The sequence below is a fragment of the Haemaphysalis longicornis genome, unplaced genomic scaffold (genome assembly GCF_048455015.1).
Source record: "Haemaphysalis longicornis isolate Haplotype H1 unplaced genomic scaffold, Haemaphysalis longicornis Haplotype H1 scaffold_2, whole genome shotgun sequence".
Classification (NCBI taxonomy): Eukaryota; Metazoa; Arthropoda; class Arachnida; order Ixodida; family Ixodidae; genus Haemaphysalis; species Haemaphysalis longicornis.
In genome coordinates this window covers 282,094,565-282,119,877 of record NW_027526295.1, presented here as the reverse complement: position 1 = coordinate 282,119,877, position 25,313 = coordinate 282,094,565, and the positions used below count along the sequence as shown (strand labels likewise).

General features: G+C 48.1%; 1 protein-coding gene across 1 annotated transcript in view; it reads left to right on the top strand.

Annotated features, from left to right (window-relative positions):
* The window catches only part of LOC144170767 (zwei Ig domain protein zig-8-like), a 314,979-nt gene that overhangs the window by 259,756 nt on the left and 29,910 nt on the right, over nucleotides 1–25,313 (top strand). Inside the window, exon 5 of the mRNA XM_077700756.1 lies at nucleotides 634–850. Within this exon, the coding sequence (XP_077556882.1) occupies nucleotides 634–767 (134 nt within the window). The 3' untranslated portion in view covers nucleotides 768–850. The remainder of the gene's footprint in view (nucleotides 1–633; nucleotides 851–25,313) is intronic.

Genomic DNA, 25,313 nt, shown 5'->3' with positions numbered 1-25,313 from the left:
CAGCACCTGCCGCATGGGAATTGTTAAGAATGGCCCTCTAAAGCGTCGGTCACTTTTCAATTTGGGTCACACCCCAGATGAACATGCGAATAGTTATTTCAAGGTATGGGGAAATTAAGCCTGTAGCTGTTTTGTTTCCGCTAACATGAAATAGATTAAATATGCGGAAATTTATAAGTAACGTGGAAGTGTTGTCCTGGGATGCGGCTTGGATCCCGGTGGTCCATCGCTGTGAAGAGGTTTATAGATTTGTGTATTATTAGGTTACTTCTGCTTAAAACTTCTTGCACTCTCCTTAATCGATTTCTTTTATTTAAGCTTGAATACGGTTGTTTGTCGCAGTTGTTTTGGCCCTCGTAACTCGATTTCTATGGAAACTTTAAAAGGATGAAAAAGAAGAAAACAAAAGTGAACTTTACGCTGCCACTATTCTGAGCACAATGTTCCGAGACGCCTGTTCACGAAAACTCTGGGTTGCCCTAATGGAGTCAATGGGATCTCACCGATTTTCCGCGAGCTTCCGAAGGGCACGTGTGCCGCGATCTGGCGAGGGAGCAGAGTGGCCGAGTCCTTAGTTGTTTATTCTCTTTCCTCCTTTCTCTTTCTCTTATCGGTCTCTCTGTGCCGGCGCAGGCGAGAAGCGGGCCGCCATGCAGCACGACTTCTCTCCGTCTCGCGCCTTCCTGCTGGCTTCGGTGGAGCTGCGGCTGGTGCTGTGTTCGCTCGCCACGACGCTAGGCGTCGCCCTCAGGCTCACCTCTTCTTGACCGTCCTGCGCCACTCCACCCCTCCACCGCGCTGCTGAAAGGCTTCATCATTGTCCGTCCAAACTCACGGGTCATCACTAAAGGTGAGCCGCTGGTTTGGGTGCAATGATTTCGCCGCCTTTGTTGTCGAGGGCACTTGAAGGGGCACTTCCTGCATTAGAAAAGGTTGACCAACACAGTCCAGTGTAAAACGAGTACCACAGTCAGAGGGCCGGGGTAATACGGAATAAAGAAGAGAGCGGGCAACCCATTGTTGGTAACAAATGTAACCAGACGAAAACAAATTGGCGCAGCTTGCTCTAATGGTGCAAGGCTGGAGAAACAGCAGAGCTGGGGGTCGACGAAGCTTTTTTCCACACTGACAGTGCAACCCAGCAGAGAGGGAGCAGAAAGAGCAAGTCTATGCACGTTCTTCGTACGGCGAGCGGCAGCCCAAGACTGCCACCTTCGACATTAACAGCCGCAAGACTATTCAACGCACAAATTTTAGCTAGTTGGTGATACGACTTCGACATGGTAAAAAGCGTTCTAGTCGGGGACAGAAGAAGAGATAATGACACGGGACGAGCGCTAGTTAACAGACAGGGAACACGCGTCCTGCGCAGCTTTAGGACAGTTGCAAATAGACATCTTCGAGGCATTCTGCATTACCAAGGAGAATGACGAATGCGCGAGCACACCGTCTCTGCTTTGCACACAAAAGAGAAAGCCTATCTAAAGCTTCAATCACATTCTCTGTCACAGCTGCGCCTTCCGTACCTTTTTAGCGTTTCTGCGCATTTATTGTTATGCTGCCTTTCCTGTCAGTAAAGCTCCAGTTGATGCAGCGCTCGTCGCATGTCATTGTCTCTTCTTCTGTCCCCGTCTAGTGCACTTTTTACCATGTCGAGGCCGCAAGGCGTCGTCGCCGCCGACCGGCTGAAGCCCGCTCCCTAGGGCCAACCCAGGGCTTCCCATGCTAAACGATCGCGCCCCGGAATGCCCAAGCTCAACCGACAAAAAACCTCACGTGGTCGACGCAACATCTTTCGGCTCTATGGGAGGAGCCCCGTAGCGACCGGCGCGCCCCGGGTCCGCCGGGCCGAAAACGACGGCGGTGAAGGCTGAAGCCTTTCCCGTAGCGCAAGCCCACGCACAAGCCTGTACGACGCCGGGCGCTCCTCACGAGGCCCAATCTCATGTGCGCTCGTTTTTTCCCCTTAAAGCCACTGCGCGAAGATTGTGCCGGGGAGCTTTTTTTTTTTTTTTTTTTTGCAAATCCCAATGTACCAGCTCAGGCGCATGTTGGCGCACCCCTTTTCGGATGTTGCGCGAGCAACGTGACAACTAGAGAGCCTTTAAACTTCGCCGTTGAGTTGACGCGACAGCCCAGAAGTACCAAACGTATAAATGCGACATCCGCACTCGTAGAAGACGGCGAGTCTGAAGAACGACCTGCCCTGATATACTGAACCACATTCATTGCCCACATATTGATTGATTATAGGGTTTAACGCGCCGAAGACGCGCAGGCGATCCGGAGTCCTCCACTACGGCGCGCCTCATCGCCTGCGTTGCGTCGGCGCGTTAAACCCCACAATCAATCAATCAATCTATATGAAGGCGTGCACCGTAAAGCCAGATAAAAGCAACGTGAATATTCAGCAATGTAGCGCTTGCCACATGTAAAAACAAGTACATAAAATGCAAGCAGGCAACGAAGTAGAATTTCAAGACATGATATCTGAGAGTTCCCAATGACACACTAAATTCGTACGCGAGAGTGGCAATGAATGAATGAAGGTGATACGAATAGTATTTCCTGCGTTCAGGGACACGTTTTCGCAAGTAAAATTCACACAAAAATAAAGCCATCACAACGATAGTTCCAACATGCTCTTGTCACTCATGGATAAATGATCGATGCAGTGCTTATAAAGCTCATTTAATGTGTTGGGAAAAGTATGGCATAATCTCTGGCGCCCATATTTTGTGCGGGAGAATGGTACCTGCCAAGGAATTTGACATCGACAGGATTATGGCAAAATTTTTTTTTGTAGCTTAGCAAATTCCATAAATACCGCTAATTTACCCTGTACTGCACTTTTATACCTTCCAATTAGTTTTTGATTGTATAGTTGAAATGCTCGGACTATCTGATTTTTCTTGATTAATTCGTCATTTTCAATAGCTTGGACTGCCTTTTTTTTGCAAAACCGTGAGTTTGTTTAGATTATTTGCTGTTGTGTTTTCCATATTATCAGACAATAACTGATCTGCAAATTCAATAAAGAATTGTATAACAATTTTTTTAATTTTAGAAGGAAGAAAATACCGATACCTCCTTATTATCCCAACAGTTTTGCGAGCTTTTGAGCATACTGAGTCAACATGGTCGTTCCAGGACTTATGTTCAGTGAATATTACACCTAGCGTTCTGACAAATTTTTCAAGCTTTACCGTGTATGGGCCCAAAATAATACTGTTTGGTATGGTTATGGGCGTATTACGAGCCCTATATAAGACACCCTTTGTTTTGGATTCATTAACCAAAAGGCTATTGGTATCAGACCAATTTTTTATCTCGCCACAAAGTCTACCTGCCTGTTCTGTTGTGTCAGTTAATTGTTTTCCATTAACGAAAACTGTGCAGTCATCAGCATAAATGACAAAAGTGCATCTTGTACTGATATTGACAATGTCGTTTATGTGATACAGAAAGAGAATGGGACCGAGAATACTGCCTTGCGGCACTCCTGTCACAACCGGTCGAACATTAGATCTGCACTTATTAATTTCTGTAAACTGTTTACGTGATCCTAGGTACGACCGTAAAAGAGCTAGTATATTTCCTCGAAAGCCATATTTTTCTAATTTAGAGAGCAGAAGATTGTGATTGACGCGATCGAAGGCTTTACTGAAATCGAGGTATATTCCTAGGGTCATCATTTTTTTTCTCAATATTATCTAAAATTATTTCTTTTTGTATCAGTAATGCAGATTCAGTGGAATGCTTTTTTTTGTAAAACCATGTTGGCTGTTTGTAGTTAAGTTGTACTTGCGTGAAAGACAGTCCATTCTATGGTTGATAATTTTTTCAATACATTTCGAAAAAGTAGGTAATATCGACAACGGCCGGTAGTTACTGAACACATTTTTGTCCCCGCCTTTGTGAGGTACCGTTACCCTCGCTGTCTGCATGCTTTTAGGAAATGCACTAGTTGACAGAACTATATTATAGATATGTGTTAACACAGGCTAAATAAGGTCTAATACAAGTTTTATCAGTGCAATTTCAAGGCCATCAGCGTCTCTGCTACGACTGTTTTTCAGTCCACGGAAGATTGCGACAAGCTCCGATACATCGGTTGGCGTTAACAACAACGTGCGCGCATTGCTCGATATGCTGTTAGCTACGTCAGTGCACCCGCTTTTGTCGGCGCCTCCCGCCAGCTCTGTAAAGTAATCGTTAATTCGATCGTCTAGTTCTTTCCCCTTTAATACTTTGCCATCAACAATAGCAGTTTGCACTTCAGTAGCATTTGTTTTTCTGTTTAAAACGTCGTTTAATTTTTTCCCCACTGTCTCACTTTTGCTAAGACAGTCTGCATTAAATACGCGAAAGAAATAATCTTTTTTTGCTTGATCTTTCACTTTGCATAGATTATTCCTGAAAGCCTTGTATCGTTTCCTATCGCTTTGATCCCGGGTACGAAGAAATAATTGATAAAGCTTGTTTTTTTTCTGTATGTACCTGAGAATACCTTTCGTAATCCGTGGTTTCCGCGATTTATTGCTTGGTTTAAAGTGTTTTATTGGAAATGACTCAAGGTATTGCACTTTAAACATTTTCAAAAATTCTTCATATGAGGTGTCAGCTTCCGGAGGAGCTAAAATGCTTGACCAGTCTTTGGCCTGTATCTTTTATCTGGAAGTCTGTAGTGTGCCTTCACATATCAGACGATATGTAGTTTCACAAGGCTTGTTATTAAGCTGGAGGTGGGAGCGTCTGTTTACAAAAGCAAATATTGGCATGTGATCGCTGATATCGCTGCTTAGAACACCAGAAATGCCATGGTTCTGTGGGATGTTTATTATAAACATGTCAAGTAATGATGACGTTGTAGCAGCAACACGCCTTGGTAAAGTAATTACATTGTGAAACCTATTGTGTTGAAGTATTCCTAAAAATTGTGTTGTAGGCATTGATTGGCTTAAAATATCTATGTTAAAATCCCCGCCAAGAACTAGAGTATATCACATTTCATTGGCGTACCACAGAATACTGACAAAGAAATCCAAAAATGCACGCATACGTCCTGCAGGGGGTCGATAAACGACTGCAAACACTTTTTCGCGTTGCTTAATACACAGTACTTCATAATCATCAGTTATTTTGCTGAAAGGTTCCATTATTTCACAGCCGGTGATGGTCGTCAGGATACAGACACCGCCCCCTCTACTGTCTGTGCGGTTTTTGTAGAAATCTGTAAACCCTTTTGGTACATCAAATTCGGAAACGTTGTTGTACCGTGTTTCCGTGAACATTAGCACATCAAATTTTAACTTACAGGAAATGAGCAGAGCAGAAATTTCGTCTTCTTTTACTCGCCGCGGTGGCTCAGTGGCTAAGGCGTTGCGCTGCTGAGCACGAGGTCGCGGGTTCGATTCCTGGCCGCGGCGGCCGCTTTTCTGATGGAGACGAATAGCGAAAACGCCAGTGTGTACGTGATTTCGGTGCACGTTGAAGATCCTCAGGTAGTCAAAATTAATCCGGAGTCCTCCACTACGGCGCGCCTGATCGCCTGCGTTGCGTCGGCGCGTTAAACCCTACTATCAATCAATCAGAACTTTTGTCTAGCTTTGGTTGTACAGATCGGGCATTCAAGTGTAGAAGTTTAAGCCATGGTTCAATATTTTTCTCATCACACACTTTGCCGATGTCCTGTGGAAGAACGTAGTCACTAGCCATAACAGATGATCAACGCGGCTTTGCGCATGTATCTGTTTCGAGCTTATTACGTTGTGTGCGTAGGGCAAATTTTGTCAAGATCACTTTCGCGGTTGATGCGTATTATCTGCGATTTCTTGGTTCGTCGGGCGAAAATGACGCCGTTCTTTACCCAGACAAACTTCCATGCATGTTCGTGCTTGCGCGCACAGGCCATACTGAGAAGCCTTTCATTGTAGGGCAAAGATGCTCATTTATGAAGATCGGGTCATTACACTAGGACCTAGTAAATCATTTTTTAGCCTCTTCTTACACGCTTTTTCAAGACAGACAGACAACTGTGGTATAACGCCGTTTAAATTAGAACGGACAGGCTATTCCCCGTGTGGGTACGCGCCGCGAGATGCGGCACAGCAGGCGACGACGAAGGACCGTGTTGGCTAGCGGCTCGTGTTTTGGTTTATTCACCATATTGCTAGCCACCACCTGGCGCTCTCTCCGTGTTCACCTCGCAAGTTAGGCACCACCTCGCATAATAAATACTTTGCCCCCTACGTCTTCGTGAGGACAATTTGCGTGCGTCCCTGTTTGACAGGATGCAACAGCATACATCTTGTCAAATCGTCAGACCTGCCTGCCTTGCCTTGCCTTGCTTTGCCTCTGTCTGTCTGTCTGTCTGTCTGTCTGTCTGTCTGTCTGTCTGTCTGTCTGTCTGTCTGTCTGTCTGTCTGTCTGTCTGTCTGTCTGTCTGTCTGTCTGTCTGTCTGTCAGCACTATTGAAGGAAGTGCTGGTCTGTCAATCCGTGGAAAAGCCGGCCAAGCAAAAAACGACAAGCAAAAAAAAAAGTGTTAGAATCTGGGTCATGGTGAATTAAGGATGGACACGGCTCACATAGCCACCGAAGGAGGAAGATAAGCTCCGCAAGTTGGAATACAAAGTGACATTTGGACAACAGCGCTAAAAACAGACAAGGGGAAAAGGCGCGGACGAGGCAAGCGCTGTTGTAAGCAAATGCTTGCTCCGCCTCCTTCTCGTGCTTGTGTGTTCTTAACGCTATTATCAAAACATCCCATAACAAGCTGAGGACGAGAGAAACGTGTCTAATGTCATGAATTTCTGTTTTGATCGCTCACACGTGCAATAAAGTTAAAATGCTTTGCAACAAGCATAATCGCTGAGTAAAACACCAAACCAATACCTTCAACCTGTGGAAACAGATGCAGTAAACTTTCCGCTCTAACGGTATGGAAAATATAATTTACAGGATGTTTCTCCTCCAGAGATTCCAGACAACTCTTCGGCCCCCAGCCTTCTGCTCGCCCCACCACTTCATAGCTTTTAAGATCGGCATTGTTTCCAGTCCCCTCTTCCCTTCCGGCGACTCTTCGACTAATGCTGATCCTTCTGCTCGATGGGCTTCCCCCACCTCCCCTTTTTTGGAGAGCTTTCAATCCTAGAGCTTCATTTTGTAAAACGAGGGTTTCCATTTTCCCCGAGGCTCCACTTCATGTTCATCTTTTAAGTGCATATGCACTAGGATTTATATTCAAGGCTGTATTACAATTTAGGACAAGCTTGAGCCCGTTATCGCCTTGCACTTTTATTCTCCTGGCTTTGCTAATCCAATGAAAGACGCATGCCACGCTTCTTCTAGCGGCTTCCGCCCGCGTTTGAGAAATGAGACCTCTCTCACTATTCTGTTTCGCTGAACGAGGCTTTTCGTTGCGTCCAACTAAGGGCCTCCGTATCTCCAGGAGATCTTTGCACAGTGAAGCCGCTTCTTACTAGGTCCAGATGGGGGCGAGAAGATAATTTTTTTCTCGCGGACTAATTAGATTAGCGCTGCACTTAAAATATCTTTATATTTTGTACGCGCTATGCACGCACGTTTTATGGTACTTTACCAAGGGCTGCGCTAGAGCATGGGCTGCTGAAAAACGGCGAGTACGCAAATAGGAGTGCATCATCTTACAGAACCCCGTGTCGGTGAGCCTTTGAGTTTGCAGAACTGAGCGCAATTAGAATTTAAGGCTCTGCTAGTCGCGTCCAGAGCAAAAACAAAATTGCTTTTTTAAGACCTTACCCCTAAGACCCTAAATTAAAACAGTTTTTAAGTGAAACTTTCATTTATTACGAAGTCGAAAGAAACAACCATCCGATGTTATAGGAATGGGTTATAGGAATAAGCAGCAAAGGCTTCGGTCGCCAGACATCAAGCTCATTTTATTGTTTAATGCGTAATACTCGTGTTATAATTTCAAGATGGCTCACATTGTTGGAGGGCAGTTAATCATCGTTACGGTATCAGGAGTAGCCAGAGCATTTTGGCAATATTTTCATCCCTCAGACGCCAACATTTATCGTGCTAGTTCCAACAGCCTACCATAATGCAGATTCGCAAGTTCTCAGTAGGCAGTTTCGAATGGTGTTCGGACTGGTAACCAATGCAGACTAAAGGCGATGAAGGCGAAACACACATGATGACGGACACACGATGCCGGGCTTTACCTTCCCGTTGTGTATGCGACGGCTCGACGTTTGGCCTACGGCTACGCTTTGAGGAATGACTTCGTCAAAAGGCGGTACGGGCAGTCCGACGGTGCTTGGTATTTTGTTGTGCGCGAGGAAAGGCTCCCTACGATAAAGGCTTAATAGTATAGTCGAAGCAATTCATAATCACACACGCGGTAACGAGTACAACATGCCGTCATTAGCTCATGCCCGATTTATCAATTTCCAGTTCATATAATGTTCACGCCTTCAAAGCTTGTAATCAGAGCTAAGTGCCTCAATATTTTTTTCTTTTTCTTCTGTCTTTTGTAGCTAGGTTGTACGGAGGGAGTGCATGATATCCATGGAGAATATTTCGGATTACTAATAATTCAGCGCCTTGTATGAGTGCCTTCGACTGCGCAGAAGAAAAAAATCAGAGGGCTCTTTCCGCAGTGGGGTTAGCAAATAATATTGCCGCGAACCATGCATAAGTTTATTGTTTGTTTTTGCTGCCCGGCCGCGCCCGGCTGTGGTATCTGCGTCCCAAGTGAAGCGCGTCTTCCATTCTTTATTTTTATGCCGCACGGGCTATCACATTCAGATAAGTAGACTGTCTCGCCCTAACGTCACCAGCCCAGAATGATCTTCTTTGATCTACAATGTTCTGGGTATAAATCGACGGTTCCAGAAACACTCGCGCCAAGAGATAAAAGCCTGCAGAGCAGACGCCATGGCATCCGAATCGCCGACACCAGTTTACGCACGTCACTTTGTTGATTGCTGTATCGCCGCCTTGTATTCTTTGAGTTGTTAGGGGAGGACAAGTTCGCTCCAATAAACGTGTTTTCCATCAAGACAACTGCGTCGTCTCTGGCTTCGTGACAATATTCTCGGCCTGAAATGGCCGGGCGAGATCGAGAAACCTAAGCGGGTTACCTGAAGGGGGCTCGTTAGTCAAGGTAAATTTACCAAGGGTGCTTTCCGGCATGGCGACATTGTCACCTGCCTGTGAGACTGGAGTGGTGGGGATGCAAACAGAAAAGAAAAAAATGCGCGCCAATCCACCCTGTGAAGCTGGTTGGAAAGAGAAGCTGTAAACGACGCCCACAACGATTACCAATGCGACGTCAATTGAATGCACACACGCCGCTTTTCAAACAGTGGAACCAGAGAGAAGTTAAATGCACTTAACACACCCTTAATGGCTTCAGAGATATTCTTTGCTAAGGTTGAATCATTGCATGATCTGCGAATGGTAGTTGATCGAGTTGTTTCGGTGAAACACGTCAGTGGAAACTCTTTTTTTATAACATTAAAGGAAGCTAAACGCCACTCTTAGACGATCTAACCTCTCCTGCGCCTCTGCTGGCGCCGATGGAGGCGACGACATCGGCGGCAGAGACGGAGGAGAAGTGAGATGTCATGCATTGGTGGGAGCTCCCTTAAATTTTTATTAACTCCTAGTCCATGCTCAGGGCGCGGACACGGCCGCTACACGTGCAGTTGGCCGAGCGCACAGCGGCCGGAGAGGGCACGTGACGCTATCACGTGGCATTAAGAGATAACGAGGGGGGTAAATCCACAGATGTTCTCGGTGACAGCCCCGTCTGGCTTCCCCGTTTCCGCGTGGGCACGTAGCTCAATCGTTAAGACAATGGGCTCTCACTGCGTTTCTCTATTCGTTCCAGGTTCGATTCCTGGCGGTGCCGTAACTCCTTTTATTTGATCGCGGGTGTTTTCTTTTGACACCAGCAGTCGCGATGGAACCATTGAAGAATAGAGGTAAAAAGCTTCGCTTTAAAAGAAAACCGACATATCAGAATATGCAGACAACAGTTACCGTGCAGGTAATATTTATCCGACAGCCCACAATCATACTAAGCCCGCATGGTAGCGATCGGGCATGATGAGCGCTCAAATGGAACGTTCGATCGCAATTTATAAAGCAGGAAGACGCACAACGTAGATGCACCAACTAGTCCACATTTGTTCACCCGATCAGCTTCCTGTTGCTGATTTTCTCTCAAACAATTTCAACCGCGTTTCTACTTTTATTTCACATTTGCGAAAAAGAAAACCTTCGGGGTGAACACGCGATTCCAAATGGTGCACGGGCTACTACAAGAAAAGAGCGAAATTTTACGAGGCAGGAGTAAAACAGTAAAAGAGCCGAATTTGACATTACTCATGTTCTGCGTGCTTGGTCGCTTTGTCACAAAACCGCAAGAATGAATGGCGGTGGTAGTTTTGTTGCCCCCAGTTCCTTAATATTTCTCGGGCTGTTTTACTTCACACTGCCACAAAGTCACACAGCTAGAGTTCTGGTTATTCATAACAAAAAACGCTTACCTGACAGCAAGCATGTCTTGTTCAAACAACGTAAAGAGCACCTGTAACCATATTTAATTAGCTCAGTGAATGTAAAAAAGATGAAGGAAGCTCACTCTACGCTATGACTTGTCTTCCTCGCTCCGAGCAAGTGTTGCCGTGATTACGGTGAACGTTAGAGTCTTTCTTGTTCCGAGCAAGTGTTGCCACGGCGAGCGCTGGAGTATTTTTTTTTTTTTTTTGCCAATCGTGGCCAACCTTCCTAAGTGGGTATGCCTGTGTTGACAAACGTGCGCCAGGGACGCTGAGCGGTCGCCGTGAGGCACGCACACACGAGCGCTCGGCATTTTCTAGATATTTTTATCTGCGGACAGAAAAAGATAGGATTTGCTAAACAGCTTTGGTATTTATGAATGAGCAAAATAATCACCTCGCAATTTGCGCTACGGCCAGGCGATGTGATACGGAATGATACCGCAGCTATCAGTTCATATCAAAGAGGGACCGGCTACCCACCGTATTTTTACGCGACAGCATTAAGGAGCTCCTGTCGGAGGAAAACCGGCATGTGAGCTGGGACGCCAAAATCGCAGATTGGTGGCAGGAAGTTTCCAAAATCGCGGAAAGTTTTCATGACTCGTTGAATTGTTCATTCATGGCCGACCTGCCAGGCTCGGTGGGTCGCGGCTCAGCTTTATCGGCAGCCGGAAGAGAACGTGTGTGCCGTGTAGTAGCAGTAGTAGCAGCAGAACATTTATCGAGAATACAGGGGGAAAGAGGAAGGGGGTGGAAAGTTATCAGGGAGCTCGTGGGTGGGGCCCAAAGTCCAGGGCTCCAGATGCGACAGCTTCCATCTCGGCTCTCTGGATAAGGCGTTGCTGGTATTCCACAGATGAGCTAGGTGGTAAGGGCTGCATCCCATGTCTCGATAGGATTAATGTGTGTATTGGTTTTTTATGCTAGGCCACGCGCAAGTTGCATGGTATAGCTTGGCTATCTCTCCGCATTTTGCGCACGTTTCTTGAAAGGTGTGGGGGTCATTTGTGTAAGTCGCGATCTATGCGGGTATGGGTTTGCTTGTATTTGCCTCCAGGATTTGGGCTTCCGTGGCATTTAAACCCATGTGTGGAGTGGGGAAGGTGCTTTTCTTCTGCGTAATGAGCCGCCGTTCACCACTGCGCCATGCTCGTCCTTCTCGTCATCTTCTAAGAATGCTGATAACAAGTGGACGTCTGCTCCTGCGCTTCCCTCTTAAAGGCTAAGCTGTAAAGTGTTCCGTTTTAAAGCAAAGCTTTCTACCTCTACCAGTCAAAGGTTATTCCGGGGCTTGAGGGACAATAAACTCCCAACCCGGCGGAGGAGGCGGTGGTAGGGGGGGGGGGGGGTTCACTCACGGAGCACACTGTAGATGGCGTGGCAAATTTACCCAGCGTTCCCCGCGCAGAGGCGCCTGCTCGCCGGCGGGCGCGGCGGCGGCACGGCTTTTTCGCCTGCTGTAGCGACGGTTTTGGGCCTGTTTTGGCGCAGCTTCCCGTCCTGTGCGCGCTTCCTTCGCACGGCTTGATTAATTTGTCCGACAGCACTTCCTGGGTAACCCGGACATGACGGAATTAAGCGGTCGTACGGAAAAGATACGTTAAGGATTGGTATGCAGGGTGGGAAAACAAAATGTAGAGACCACATATATAGATCTGGCCGCTAGAGAAGCGCCACCTTTTGCGCACTGCTTGCCACGAATGGGACTCCGTTTTGTAAATTGGTGAATACCAATTCGGTTGTGTTTTAACACGTATTACAAAAGGCGAAAGGAGCAACTGGTTCTGATAAATAGCAATTATAAACGGTCCCTCAGCTTTCTCGCAACTCTCAAACTTACTAAACTAACTAGTTTTAATAGGCATAAATGGGAATCACTAAGCTCATATGCCGAATTGTTTCGGTGTCTGCGCTTGTGTCGCGCGGTGGTAGCCCCGACCTAGCACATCAGGATGGCTAGGTTCCACTGTCTCACCCTTCGAAATACGCTCTTCTCTCTTTTCTTTCTGCCGACGCACGGCCAGGCTATGGCGGCGGCGCCCGCCGCTCTAGTCCAGTTGTGGCTGCCCCCGCGAATTCCAGGTCGCGGCTGGCAGAATATCTGGTTTCACTCTTTGTAGAGCCACGTGTGTGAAGTCACGTACGTCGCATGGGCAATTGTTGTGGGTGTTGTTTGAAGCTTTACTTCCCAACCACCTTCACAGCGTGGATTGGAGCCAATTTTTTTCGTTAGGCGAATGGAAGCACGCCCCGTTGTGCGTGTTTTGTAGGCCATGAGCGTTGCTTGTTGGATGCGCCACTAAAATCTCTCCGGTGGCACGTCTCGAAAGCAGCCACGGGTCGACCCGGTGGGTCTTCCATTGCCGCTAGCGTACTGTCGCCCAGTATTACAGCTGATATTTCCCGTTTATCTCGTTCCTGCATGTTGGAGATCAGCATTTATGTGGCGCAGCGACAGTGTTCGCAAAGAACGCGTGATTTACGAGACTGCAGACGTATATGGGGGAGGAACGTTTTGTGCCATCTGCCTGGATACTCGCAAGGTGCGCGTCACAGGTCAGGGTTGCAAATGCGGCGTGTGACGTGGAGATCGTTGTAGTTACTGAGCCCTGAAATTTTCTACCAGTGCCATACGGACCAAAGGCTGTGGTGATGGTACGCGAACACAGTCGGATTTAAATCGCTTTTGGTACTCTTAAACAATTTAGCGGTTATACTTTTGCCAGTGTCACACCGCAGATACTAATTCCCTACCGCTCAATTATCACGCCAGTGTACAAGCCGCCCTGTAAACGTGAATGTAATTTAAGTTTTTCAAAGATTCCGCGTGAACGGCCGGTCGGGTAACGCGAAAACATATTAACGGATAAATGCACCGTAACAGATTTTATGCCCGGTTAGTTTTTCGCAACGAGCGCCCGCGAATGTATGTCATTCGCGGCTGAGGATTTCTCGGAAACATCACCATACCGCACACAGATCCCGGAGAAACCAGCGGAAACTAACGACTCAGGGCTTTAACAGAAACCGCACTTGTTGGATGACGCCTTTCTTCCTTTGGGGGTCGCATACACTGCACTTCAAAAGCTGCGTCTTTCGTGGCATTAAATGTTCTTTGAAGTACAGAAAAAAAAAGGAGAAGGGAACGCGCAGCTTCGGAGGGTCTTTTTAAAAATGTATATTTCATGATTACGTCCCGCATTAGGACCCAGCGATGGTTGAGCGTTGCGGCTCTGCCCTGGGATGTTGTCGTGCGCTTGAAGGCCACTTTGGTGCGGCGATTTGAAGCTCAAACATTTTTAACACGTCTCAGATTTTTTTTTTGTTTTTGTTTCATAACTGTATACGCAGTATTGTTTGTGGTTTTGTTAACTCTCATTGCTTCTCGGTTTAAGGCGTATATGCTCACACATTTGACTGGGTGGATGCATATTGAACGAGAAGTATTTTTTTCATTAGGGCGTAAGTGTGCATATGATTAATTAAGAAACTTAACTTCTTTAACGAATAAGTCCCTTACACAGCACCTAATCTTTTGGCGTGGCTGACGTTCACTGAAGAAGCACTGGCGGCTGTCAGCTAATGTGTAGTGACATGCCCTTAGCCAAGTCGCTGACCCGGAACCTAACCGAAAATCCGAAAGGAATGGTATTTTTGTCGAAATCTAACCCGAAACGTTATTTTTAGCACGCCGAAGCCGAACTGGTGCTGAACCAAAAAATAAATAAATAACGGTTTCTGGTTCATGAACAAACAATTAAACTATGCGCTCTTGAAAGATTCAGCGGTCCGCGCGACCAACCAGTGCAGTCAGTGTTTTTTGGCATCCGGTGCGCGCTTATGTGGAAGTTTGGTTGTTGATGGTTTGCATTGCAGGCCTACAGATATCATTTTTTTCGTCTGAGGCGTCTTCTTGCATGCTATTCTTAACATGTAGAATATCGCAGTTTAGTTGTTCATTTCGCTTGGTTATCAATTTCACTTCCGGATGCGGCTCGGGAAACGGCTCGGAGAGGAACTTAGCCGAACTGGATCTGAACCGGAATGGAAGGAAGGCCCTTACACCCGGGGCCGAAGCGAACCGGCATTTCTTTTCTGCAGCAAAGCTGTATGCCTCTACCCATAACTGTTTAATCTCCGTAAGCAAAGATCATCGCCGTAAGCAAAAACGCCAAGGAGCCAAGGCCTAAGACGCCGAGCGCATACGTCAGGCTAATCGGGCATACAGCATAGAGCTGAGAATTCGTTTATGGAAACCACAAAGCAAGCATCGAAACCGCGTTATGGATGATTCGGCGCCTCTGAGCAGCACCCCCTCTCCTCCTTCATGTGTTCCTGATAAAGATTACGTTTGCAGATTATCTCCGAAGGCTAGGCAGGACCAGTGCCACTGAATTAAGCAGTTCTTCTCCAAGACGCCGACCGCATGCCTCCGGCTAGGCAGGACCCAGCGTTTGCCGCATCTTTGGACTCACCTCTGCTGCTGAAATGCTGTTACACGCGTTATCCTGACTCGCATTCAGAACGACGACAATCGCGCGCAGCCTCAGAGCAAGGAGCACAAGCTAAGCCTACCAGAGTTTAACGACTAAAACGCATAAACAACAAAATATCGGCGCCCATTAACCATCGCAGTGTGAACAAATGTAATTGATTTAATTGATTGTAGGGTTTAACGCGCCGACGCAACGCAGGCAATGAGACGCGCCGCAGTGGAGGTCTCCGGATTAATTAGGACCACCTGGGGATCTTTAACAGGCGGAATCTCGTACACACGGACGTTTTTGCTTTTCGCTTCCACCATAAAAGCGGGCGCCGCTGTCGGGAATCGAAGCCGCGACCTCGTGCTCAGCAGCACAACGCGTTAGCCCCTGAGCCACTGTGAACAAATGTCGCGTATTGCTAACTGACCAATGATCATGTAGGCGGCACAGTACAATAGGAGAAAAAAGTGCCGGCATTCTGTGTCCTTATCTAGTGACACTAGGTAAGCGCAAGCCACAAGCCTGCCGAGACGACGAGAAACATTCTATACCCACCTCCATTACAATTCGCAGTGGTTTACAACCGCTTTGCTGGACATCCACTTTCGCAGGGCGGGATGGCGACCATTCTTTTTGCGGTCCGGCACCCTACATTCTCCAACTTTTACCGCGAGGTTTAAATTGTCAACGAGGCTTCACTCGCTGCGTTTTGTTGCGGCTCAACTAGTCTGTCCCAGTATCGGTACTCACACTCAATAATTAAGCTTAATCGAGTTGGAAATATAACGTAGTCGCGCCTGATACATATAATAATGATATCGTCGCTGCCGCACTTGATGGCAGCCAGAAAATGCCCCGAATCGCGTCCCCGGAAAGCTTTTTTTGGCGATGGAGCACTCTGTAAAGTCGCAATTGTTTTTTTTTTTACATCCGCTCGAAGTATCGTTTGCTGGAAGACCCGGCCATAACAATTTTTGTAGGGAACGGAAAGGCGAGAACAACTAGATAAAGCCGAAATACCGCATGAACGCGGGTACGCAGCAATCTTCGCGTAGACGCCGCGGACCAGCGGCAACACGTGACGGAGCAGTCGCAGAATTCAGGGCGTGTCACTGATACACCCGTTCCGTGTCTGTTGAGTTAGGCTATGTTCAGACTACCGTCGCAAAAGCCATATTGTGATCAATTCGTGTAATAAAACGGCGTGTCACGCAGTTCGGTTAGCTGAGGCGCCAAATGACGTAATTCTTTAACGTTATTACGACAGTTGCGGCAAGAGTCTGCACCCGGCCTTAGCTAACGCTCAAGGCCGCGGGAAGAAAGACGTGTTTCCAGCTGTGAGGAAGGCACGCCAGCGGGTCACAGGTCCTGCTGTCCTCGCTGAGGCGGTAGAAAAGAAAAAGAAGGAACGAAAGCGGGCCGCGTCTGCTAGGCAGCTTTAATAGCTATGTATTTACCGACAATAATATCCCCTTTATATTGCTGTGATGACGTGTGTAATCGTACCAAAACAGCAATGTATCTATGTTATCCTGTCCTCTAAATTTTTGCGGTTCTCTTAGCGGCAAGCTGAAATTAAATTTTGCCCGTCAAAGGTGGCTCGCTTAGCTATGACGTTGACCCTGACGCAAAGCGTTTTCTCACGGAGCGATTTGCTTGCTAGTGACCGCCTCGTAACAACGCAGCTGCAGCTACACTGTCAAAGTATATGAATGTACATGTTACAACCCCACAAAAACGGGACTTTTACCTCGTCACTGTAATACTCACTGCCCAAAAAACCCCGCACGGACAGAGAGAGAGACAATAAACAACCGTTCATAGTCCGTTTTATCGTTTTTAAGTGCGAAGCACTTCTTAGTCAGGCCTACTCCTGCTTCCACCGCCGTCCTCCGTCCGCAGCCTAGCAACGGAGCTAGGTACCGTGCCTAGCAACGGCGCCGGATTTCCGACGCGTGAGGGCGCTCGCATAGCGCCTCCTCTCCCCCCTCGCCTACTCTCCTAAAGCCCCTTTACTACTCTCCAGCTCGCAACACCCTCTCTCGGCGCGCCAGCCAGGCCACTACACTATATAAAAAAAAAAACAGCATCCGGCGCCAGGTTTCGATCCGAGGACTTTGCGGCCGCAGCGCGACGCTCTACCAACCGACTAAGCCACGGACGCGACGCTGATATCAGTGTTAGTAACGCGCCTTATATCTTTAACGCATTCAAACTACGTCGTCAGCGGCCTGCGTTGGCGACTCAGCGGCGTTATAGCGGCTTGATAACTGCGTGGTGTACACGTGATACTACAAACCCGCTAGTTCTGCATTCTCTCACGTGACTGCGCCTCCTCTCCCTTCACTCCGGTGGGCGCTTCGCAGCTGCGGTGCGCTGCGGTGCGGTGCGCTCCTCCTCTCGAACATACATGTTAATTCACCAAGATTTCCGCAGAGGGACAAACGAGGCGTGTTAAGCCGAACGTGATCACGAGGGGGTGTTAATGTAACTAACGGGCAAAATGCCACCAAACTCCCCCTCATAGCATCACCCCGTGCTTCGCACTTCCTCATACTCCCCTTCGGGGAAATGCGGGGGAATTTTTTTTGTTGTTGTTTTTGCGCTGTCAGCATCATGGAATTCCAACTCGCCGGTGCTGTCCCGAGTCACCGTGGCATAGTAATTTCAGTGTTGGTTTATGTTTTCATTCTACACCCACTATACGTAAATTTTTAGGCTTGCGTGTAAGCTTTGTGAAGTCGCTACAGCGTCGCAGGGCGCCAAGGGAGCCGCAGTGTGGTATTGCAGACTGGTGGCTGCGACAAAGCAAAATGTATGCACTATGCGTGCAGGCAGGCTTAGCTTCTCGCACACACATCACGCAAATGAGGGCACATCCCTTCGAACCGTACCCGCAAAAGGGCACGTGTGCGTGACCTGCATTGGATACCGCTGAGAGTGAATTTTCATCATGAAGATTCCCCCAAACAAAATAAAAAATTAAAAATTAAGCGCTTTTCCCATGCCGCGCGTTAATACCCTTCGAATCCTAGGAGTCCCTTTCAACATCGGTGGATCGGGAGTGGCACTCCTACCACAATTACACCAAAGGAATACGCAACTGACTCATCTGATTCGACGCATCTGCACCCAGCGCCATGGCGCACGGAAGGGGTCGGAAACCTACGGACCGCGGGCCGCATGCGTCCCGGGGGGCATTATTACGCGGCCCCGGAGCTATTTCAGAACCCTCCTCCGCCCCCTTATCCCCTTGTCGCTATCCAACCTTAGACCTACATAAAAGTTTTGACCTCAAATGGGGTAAGACTGAGACAAAGAAAGATGGCTTCCAGTTGGTATCGTCTTCTATCTTCACACTTACCCAGAAGACTTCTTCACTTTTTTTTTCCTTCGCCCAGTTCCAAAAAAGGGGATGAAACTTTAAACTGAAAAAAACTTCAAAATTCCAGTTTTGTACATTATTGCGAATTGGTCGCAGAAAAATAAATGGACTTGGCCTGGCCATGTGGTACAACGAACGGATAACAGGTGGAAGGAAGGAAGGAAGGAAAGAATAGTACAGAAAAGGCTGGGAGGTTAACCAGAATACTGTCCGGTTGGCTACCCTACTCAGGGGGAGGGGATACGGGAAATGAAAGGGAAATAAAGGACAGCGGTACATATTAAAGGAGAAAATGAGAGAAGGAAAAGTAGAAAAAACAGAAGGCGTGACCAGGCAACTAGAAAGGCGGTACAAACAACGCACACAACCAGAAAATGCACAAAACTAGTACGGTCCACTGATAAAGTTGGCGAACTAAGGGCACTGCATTATGGTAATGTCCCTACAATCGTTCAGACAGGCCCGTGTCCTTCAAAAAGAGCAGTAAGGCTTTTATAGCCTTTTCGGCCTGTGACAGACAACGCCTATGACACAAAATTGTCTGCGCTGTAAAGGGGTGGTCGTTGAGTCGGCGAAGTGTGGTGGAAAGCTGTTGCCTCGGCGTTATGAAGCGGTCACAATGGCACAGAAGGTGTTCAATCGTCTCGTCGGTGGCGCACGCATCACAAGCAGGGCTGTTGGCCATTCCAATGGTGTAGGAGTAAGCACCGGTGAAGGCAACACCTAGCCACAGGCGACAAAGTAAGGTGACGTCCGAGCGTGGCGCGTTATTAGGTAGGTATATATCGAGCGAGTAAAGACGAGCGTTGGAGAATTCAGGTGTATTCCACTTAGCGAGAGTGACTTCCCGGGCCATGAACCGCAGCGACCTTGCTGCATCAGTGCGTGATAGAGGGATGCGGGTCAATCTTGCACTTGTGTGGGCGCCATGAGCCGCTCTATCCGCCTGTTCGTTCCCAGTAATGGCGCAGTGGCTTGGGAGCCACTGGAAAACAATATCATGTCTATGCCTGACTAATGTGTCATATAAGCACCTGATTTCAGCCACAAGTTGTTCGTATGGGCCGCGGCGGTGGGCAGACCGGATGCACTGAAGAGCGGACCACAAGGACAACAGAATGGACACCACGAGATGGGAATAGAAGAAGTGGAAGACCATTAACGCGATGGAGAGATGTAATAAGACAATTCGGAGGCAAGGACTGGACACGGGCAGCACAGGACAGAAACGGGTGGAGGTCAATGGGGGAGGCCTTCGTCCTGCAGTGGACCCGAATAGGCTGTTGATGATGATGACGATGATGGTCTAATTCTTCGCTTTGCCTGCAAAACATCCCTTGCCAATTTGCCGTCAATACATTGTCAGAAATTATAGAAGCCCAACAAGACAGCCAAGTCACGTGATTGTCTCTGACGCCTACAGGTCGCACTGTTCTCGCAAGACTCGGCCGCCAGGCCGTAACTCAGGCAGGAGCACCGACTCGCATTCCTCTTAACATCCGTGACAACATGCAGGTAGCCCCCGTTCCACGCAATTAGCACGCCGTTTACAACACGGCCGACTAGCGCGAATCCGCTATCTCCAGAGACGCTGATCGAGGAACCCCGCTCCCGATAACCAGCGCAGCAGCATACAGTAACCGCCAAGCTCATGCCCTGGTATACCTCAAACCCCAAGAAACCCTCCTGACGTCTGCCACACTCGCCACTACCACCTGCACGACAGCACAAGAAACTGCCATAGCCCTAGCTGGAACCACAGCCCTAACGGATTACATCATCTTCATCACGGACCCCCCGGAAGCATATCGCCACTGCCAAACAGGACGTTTCTTTGGTGAATTACCACGGGCTTTCTGCAAAAGGGGAACAAACACATACAGAAGGGACGGGACGAGCGCAATCCAGTCGACCCGTCTCTCCTCTGCGTATTGCTTCCTCTTTTGCGCAAAGCCCGTGTTCGTTCACCCACCGTCTACATCGTGTGGACACCAGGCCCCACCGACCTACTAGAGAATGAGGCGGCACACGTCGCTGCCCGCCAGTGACCTACCCGGGCATTCACTGAAGCCGGAGAAGCCCCACCACAATCTCTGAATCCCCTCCCAGTCCCAAGTATTTACACTGACACCTTATACCACTAAAGTCGAAATTGTCTCATCTGCCCCTCCTCATCCACCTCTCAACGCCAACGACGCACGCCTTTGGCGACGGCTACAAAGTAGACGCACTACAACACGACAATTCTACACAACTTTTCACCAACCTTGTACCCCTACGAATTCCCACCCTGTAAAACTCCCAACACCACCTACAACTTAGTCTGGGCCTGCCCCTACTTCCAAAACCGGTTCCCTTCCTCCTCCTTGGAGCAGCGGGAGTGCCAGCTAACCAGCTGCCTGCTAGAGACGCAGGTCAACTTCGTGTCTCAAGCAAGAGTGGCTGCCATGACTCGCGGCTATTCGGAATAGGAAGGCCACCCACAACAGCATTTCCCGCTCCAATAAATGTTTATCAGCAACAACGAAGAACTGTCTTCGGTGTCTTCTGTCTTCCGTTACCCAAAACGGTACAATTAACACGTCCAGTAATCATTTGTTTTCCCCTTTACGCAAAAGTCTAACACGAAAGAAAGCGTCTTTTTACGAAGTGCCACTAGAAGTCTTCTTAACATGGCGCACTAATGAAACTTTTTACGCATATGAACCTTGCACAGCGGCAATTGTGATGCTGAAAAATCAAGAATAGATTAGTCACAATAAAGTTGCACAATTTTTTGCAGCCACACGCTTTGTTACTCATTTAATTTACGCGCCAGTAAGGGGGCCGATATGACTGCAGTGCCAGATGCCACTTCTTTCGTGACTCGCCTGCTATCGGCTTCTTGCACAGACGACCACTTCGAAGCCCGCGTTTTCTTCTTGGCTCCGACATCTGCATCACGTAGTAGGATAGGGTCACGAAAGGCCTGGCCTGACAGCACGTTCCATTCTTCTTCCGCGCATCGTTGGACATTAAAATCTTCATACTTCGTTCTAGTTTTTTTAGCTTTCCCCAGTCCGGTGTGGCCGAGGCATATGGGGAGGGTTTTTATACACATTTCTTCCCAGCTATGCTGGCATCGATAAATCGTCTTCGAAGTACCGGTGAACGAGCGGAAAGTCGGGACAGCCGATGCTATATATGGCTCGCGGCGGAATTGGTGACCGAACGAGGTGGAAAGCTTGCTTGTACTTCGGTGACCGGGGAGAGAGTGGGCGTGGTTAGGGTAGAACCCGAGAAAAGTTCACAATATTTTGCTTGTTTCTCGGCGCTTGTTAGAGTCACTGCCGTTTACCCGCGGAGCACTTCCGGTCACTTTGTGATGACGCCAAGCCATTTGAAATCGAATGTTTGATTGCTTCTCATATATTTGTTTTTACTGGGAGAAGTGAACTTGCGTTATTTGACGCAGACGGTCCGCTTTTGTTGATCCGGTAACGTGCATTATGAGTGAACTAGTGAAAAAACAAATGCTCTTCCTAAATGGGATCTCCGGTTGGCCTCTAAACGCCTTACTTGAAATAATAGGGCCAGAAAAGAAGAAAAAAATGGGAATCAGGCGCACAGTACTGAAGCATTCTTTTTCTTGTCTGTCGGCATCTGTTTAAGCGATTTATCGTAGTAGGGCGTTGCTTTGATCTCCGAACGGAGGATGGGAGAGGGAGGGTACTGAACTGAAGCGAATTCAGTTCGTCAAGAAAAATCTGCTTCATAACGATATGAAGGCTACCCGCATCTCATCGACAGTCATCGCAGGTGGGCTCCCTCGAAGATCACAAAACCTGCTGATTACATCAACCGATTTTCACCGGAGTGTGAACTCTGCAGTAATGTTCTCTTGTCACCTGGGCGGTGTTGCGACAGCCCGTATTCATTCTTCAGCTACGACCGTAAAACACGCTTGATCTATTGCATGATAACATAACAGTGGCATACTACTTTTTGCTAAAAACTGCTTCGATGGCTGAGTTTTTAAAAGACATTTGAATCGATCAGCATCCTTTTAGCGCCTGATTTTGAGGCCTCAACTCAGCTTCAACAACATTCGTCGCAGCTGAGTGGGTGATGAGAACCCAGTATTCGCCGAGCCCGAAAATCGGGCTCCGGCAATGCTTTTCCGGTGCACAGAACAACACTTCTTCGTACTAGAGCACTCATAATTTATGAAGACGTTGTGCAGCCGGCGCTTGTATATTTACGAGTACGGTGAAAGACTTCCAGTGCCGAACTGAATCATTTCTGAGTGTAGGTCTCATTTCACAACAAACGTGCAGTCTGAAGCTGAAGGACGGGAAGCGGGCAGGGTAAGCCCCTTGTTGGAACAAGGTTTGGACGTGGGGCTTGTCCTTGTTTATCGATTTAAGGGCACAATAGCCATTTAACGTGGCGAGGAGATCGAGGGAGCATTGCGGCGAAAGCACAGAAAAACGAAGCAAACTCGCCGGCTTTCGCTTTCGTTACTATTTGGGTCTCCTACTAATTAGGTATAACACAGAAGTGCTTGTTTATTTCACTTTAGATTGTATCGCGAAGTGTACCAGGAATCACTTTGTCTGGTTTTATTTTCAACCTTTATTTTCTGTATGAATGGGATTTTTCAGGAACATCTCAAGAGATAACGATAAATTGTGATTACATTTATTTGCTTGATTTTGTAAAACGAGGTTTCGTGGCGCCAACGCAGTCTTCTGCAGCAAGTAAGGTTAACTTGTTCGCGGAACTCACGCCTGTGACAGCCTTCATACTTTTGCATCTAGACCTAAACTTCATACCTAGACTTTTGCAAAGTGTGCAAAAGTACAGGCGAACTGTCTGAGCGCACAGGGACTTGAGGCACTCCGCAAAGCCCTACGAACCAGTCTCCAACCAAATTTTCCCCCGACTCTTTGCTTCTCAGCAATTTCTCACAAACGCTATTAACCTGCATAGCCATGATCCTCTCGGGAAGAATGGGACGTTTGTAGAAAACTTCAGTGCCGATAATCATTTTGAATTACTCTTTCCTTGACTAAGAGATCCCGAAACTTGCTTGCTTCGCTGGAAATTTTCTACCCAAATGGGACAGCGTTTACTGGAAAGACCGGCCACAACCACGGCTGATCACGCGGCCGCTGTATCCTGTACCCGGTAGGCGCCTACCAGAAACGACCAGGTGGTGCGCAACTTTGGTGCGCGAAGACGGGACGTGCTGCTGGCTTCTCAACATTCCGTCCACGGCGACATAGTGCGACCTGCTATGGCCTCGCCGACGGTCTCTTGGGGAGGCGCTGTTACATCAATAGCCAGGGCGTATATCGCACCGGTGCGGGTGAGGACAGACGTGTGGTAAATGCATCGAGCGACGGGGAACAAGCACATTCCGCTCGTGTAGCTGAGGATGCCCCATTCGCAGCCGCCGAAACGAAACAGAGGGACGGGTCTGACAGCGTGCGCAGTGAAATTAACGTGCACGCTCACACAGTGCGCATTGCCGCTTCGCTCCACCGCGGCACATCACCTGCTTCCTTCTTGACGAACGAACCGACCCAGCAAATGAGGAAGGCTTATAGCTCGAGTCCCATGCGCGGAAGTGTAGTGGCGCGAAATTGTATTGGTGGACATCCAGGGAAAGGGGCATGCATGGAACGCGCACAGAAACAGCGATTATTTGTAAACCTACGTTTACGCACAAAAAAGACTACTTTATGGAGTAACAATCGGCATGCACTTGAGCCCATACAAACACCCGGGGGAAATGGAGGGTGTGGATTTAGGACGGTGGAACGGAGTTGGTTTTAGGCCTCGCCTATCTCTTCAACAAATACCTGAAAATAAAATACTAAAATTCCACTTTCGCACTTTTTTGAGGGGAGCACGAATTTTCATCAGCACTCATTTGTTGTCGCACACGTATGGTAATTACATATTTTGGTTCCCGGTGAAGAATAATTTTAGGAAATAATCAACCCTTCAATCAAGACCACAACACGCAAGAGAGATACATGTGTCCTCGGTGGTCAAGTCTTGCTTTACAGCTTCCTTATTTTCCTCACCGATGTCGTTCCACAAAGTTAATATTACCGGAGTAGAGCAATGTCATAGGATTGCGATGATTATTTCCCCCGCGTACGATGGCGCATACGCTCCTTGAGAAATCATCACATTTTTAATGGCGAGAGCCATTCTTACCGACGTTTCCCGACCGTAGAACGTGATATTCTGGAATTTGTTGTCCTAGAGGAGGAACGTTCATGCTCGTTAAAGAAGCCATGCCACCCGTGGTCGAGGAACAAAGGCCCACTCGGGCTCCGTCATTGCATGGCCCAGGCCAACAGTGCGGCATTGAAATACGTCTCCGGCGTCAGCATGACGTACGCGCTGAAATGGCTGCGACTAACAAGAGCCGCTTCAGTTGAAGGCAGCGTAACTCGGCTTTAGGACGAAACAAGCGCGGTTAAACAGTTTCCCAGCACCAGCGGATAGTCGACGCTGCTGGGCAATGGTAACACTGGAGGAGTCACGGTGTTGAAACACTAGCTCAGGGCTCTGCTCATTTAAAAAGTGCTTGAGTGACGTCATACTAGCGTTATGCGTTACGACTTCACTCCCCGTTTTAAAGCAAAGCTTTCTACCTCTACCTGACAAGGGTTCTTTCGTGGCGCGCGGGGCAAGAAATTCCCAACGCGGCTGGGGATGGGGAGAGCGCTTTTCCCTCACGAAGCACAGTGTAGATGGCGCGACGATAGGACGCTATTACCCAGCGTTCCCCGCACGCAGGTGACTGCTCGCATCGGCGGGCGAATTGGCGGGACGGCTTTGTCATCTGCTTCAGCGACAGTTGTTTTGGGTCTATTTTGGCGCTGTTTCG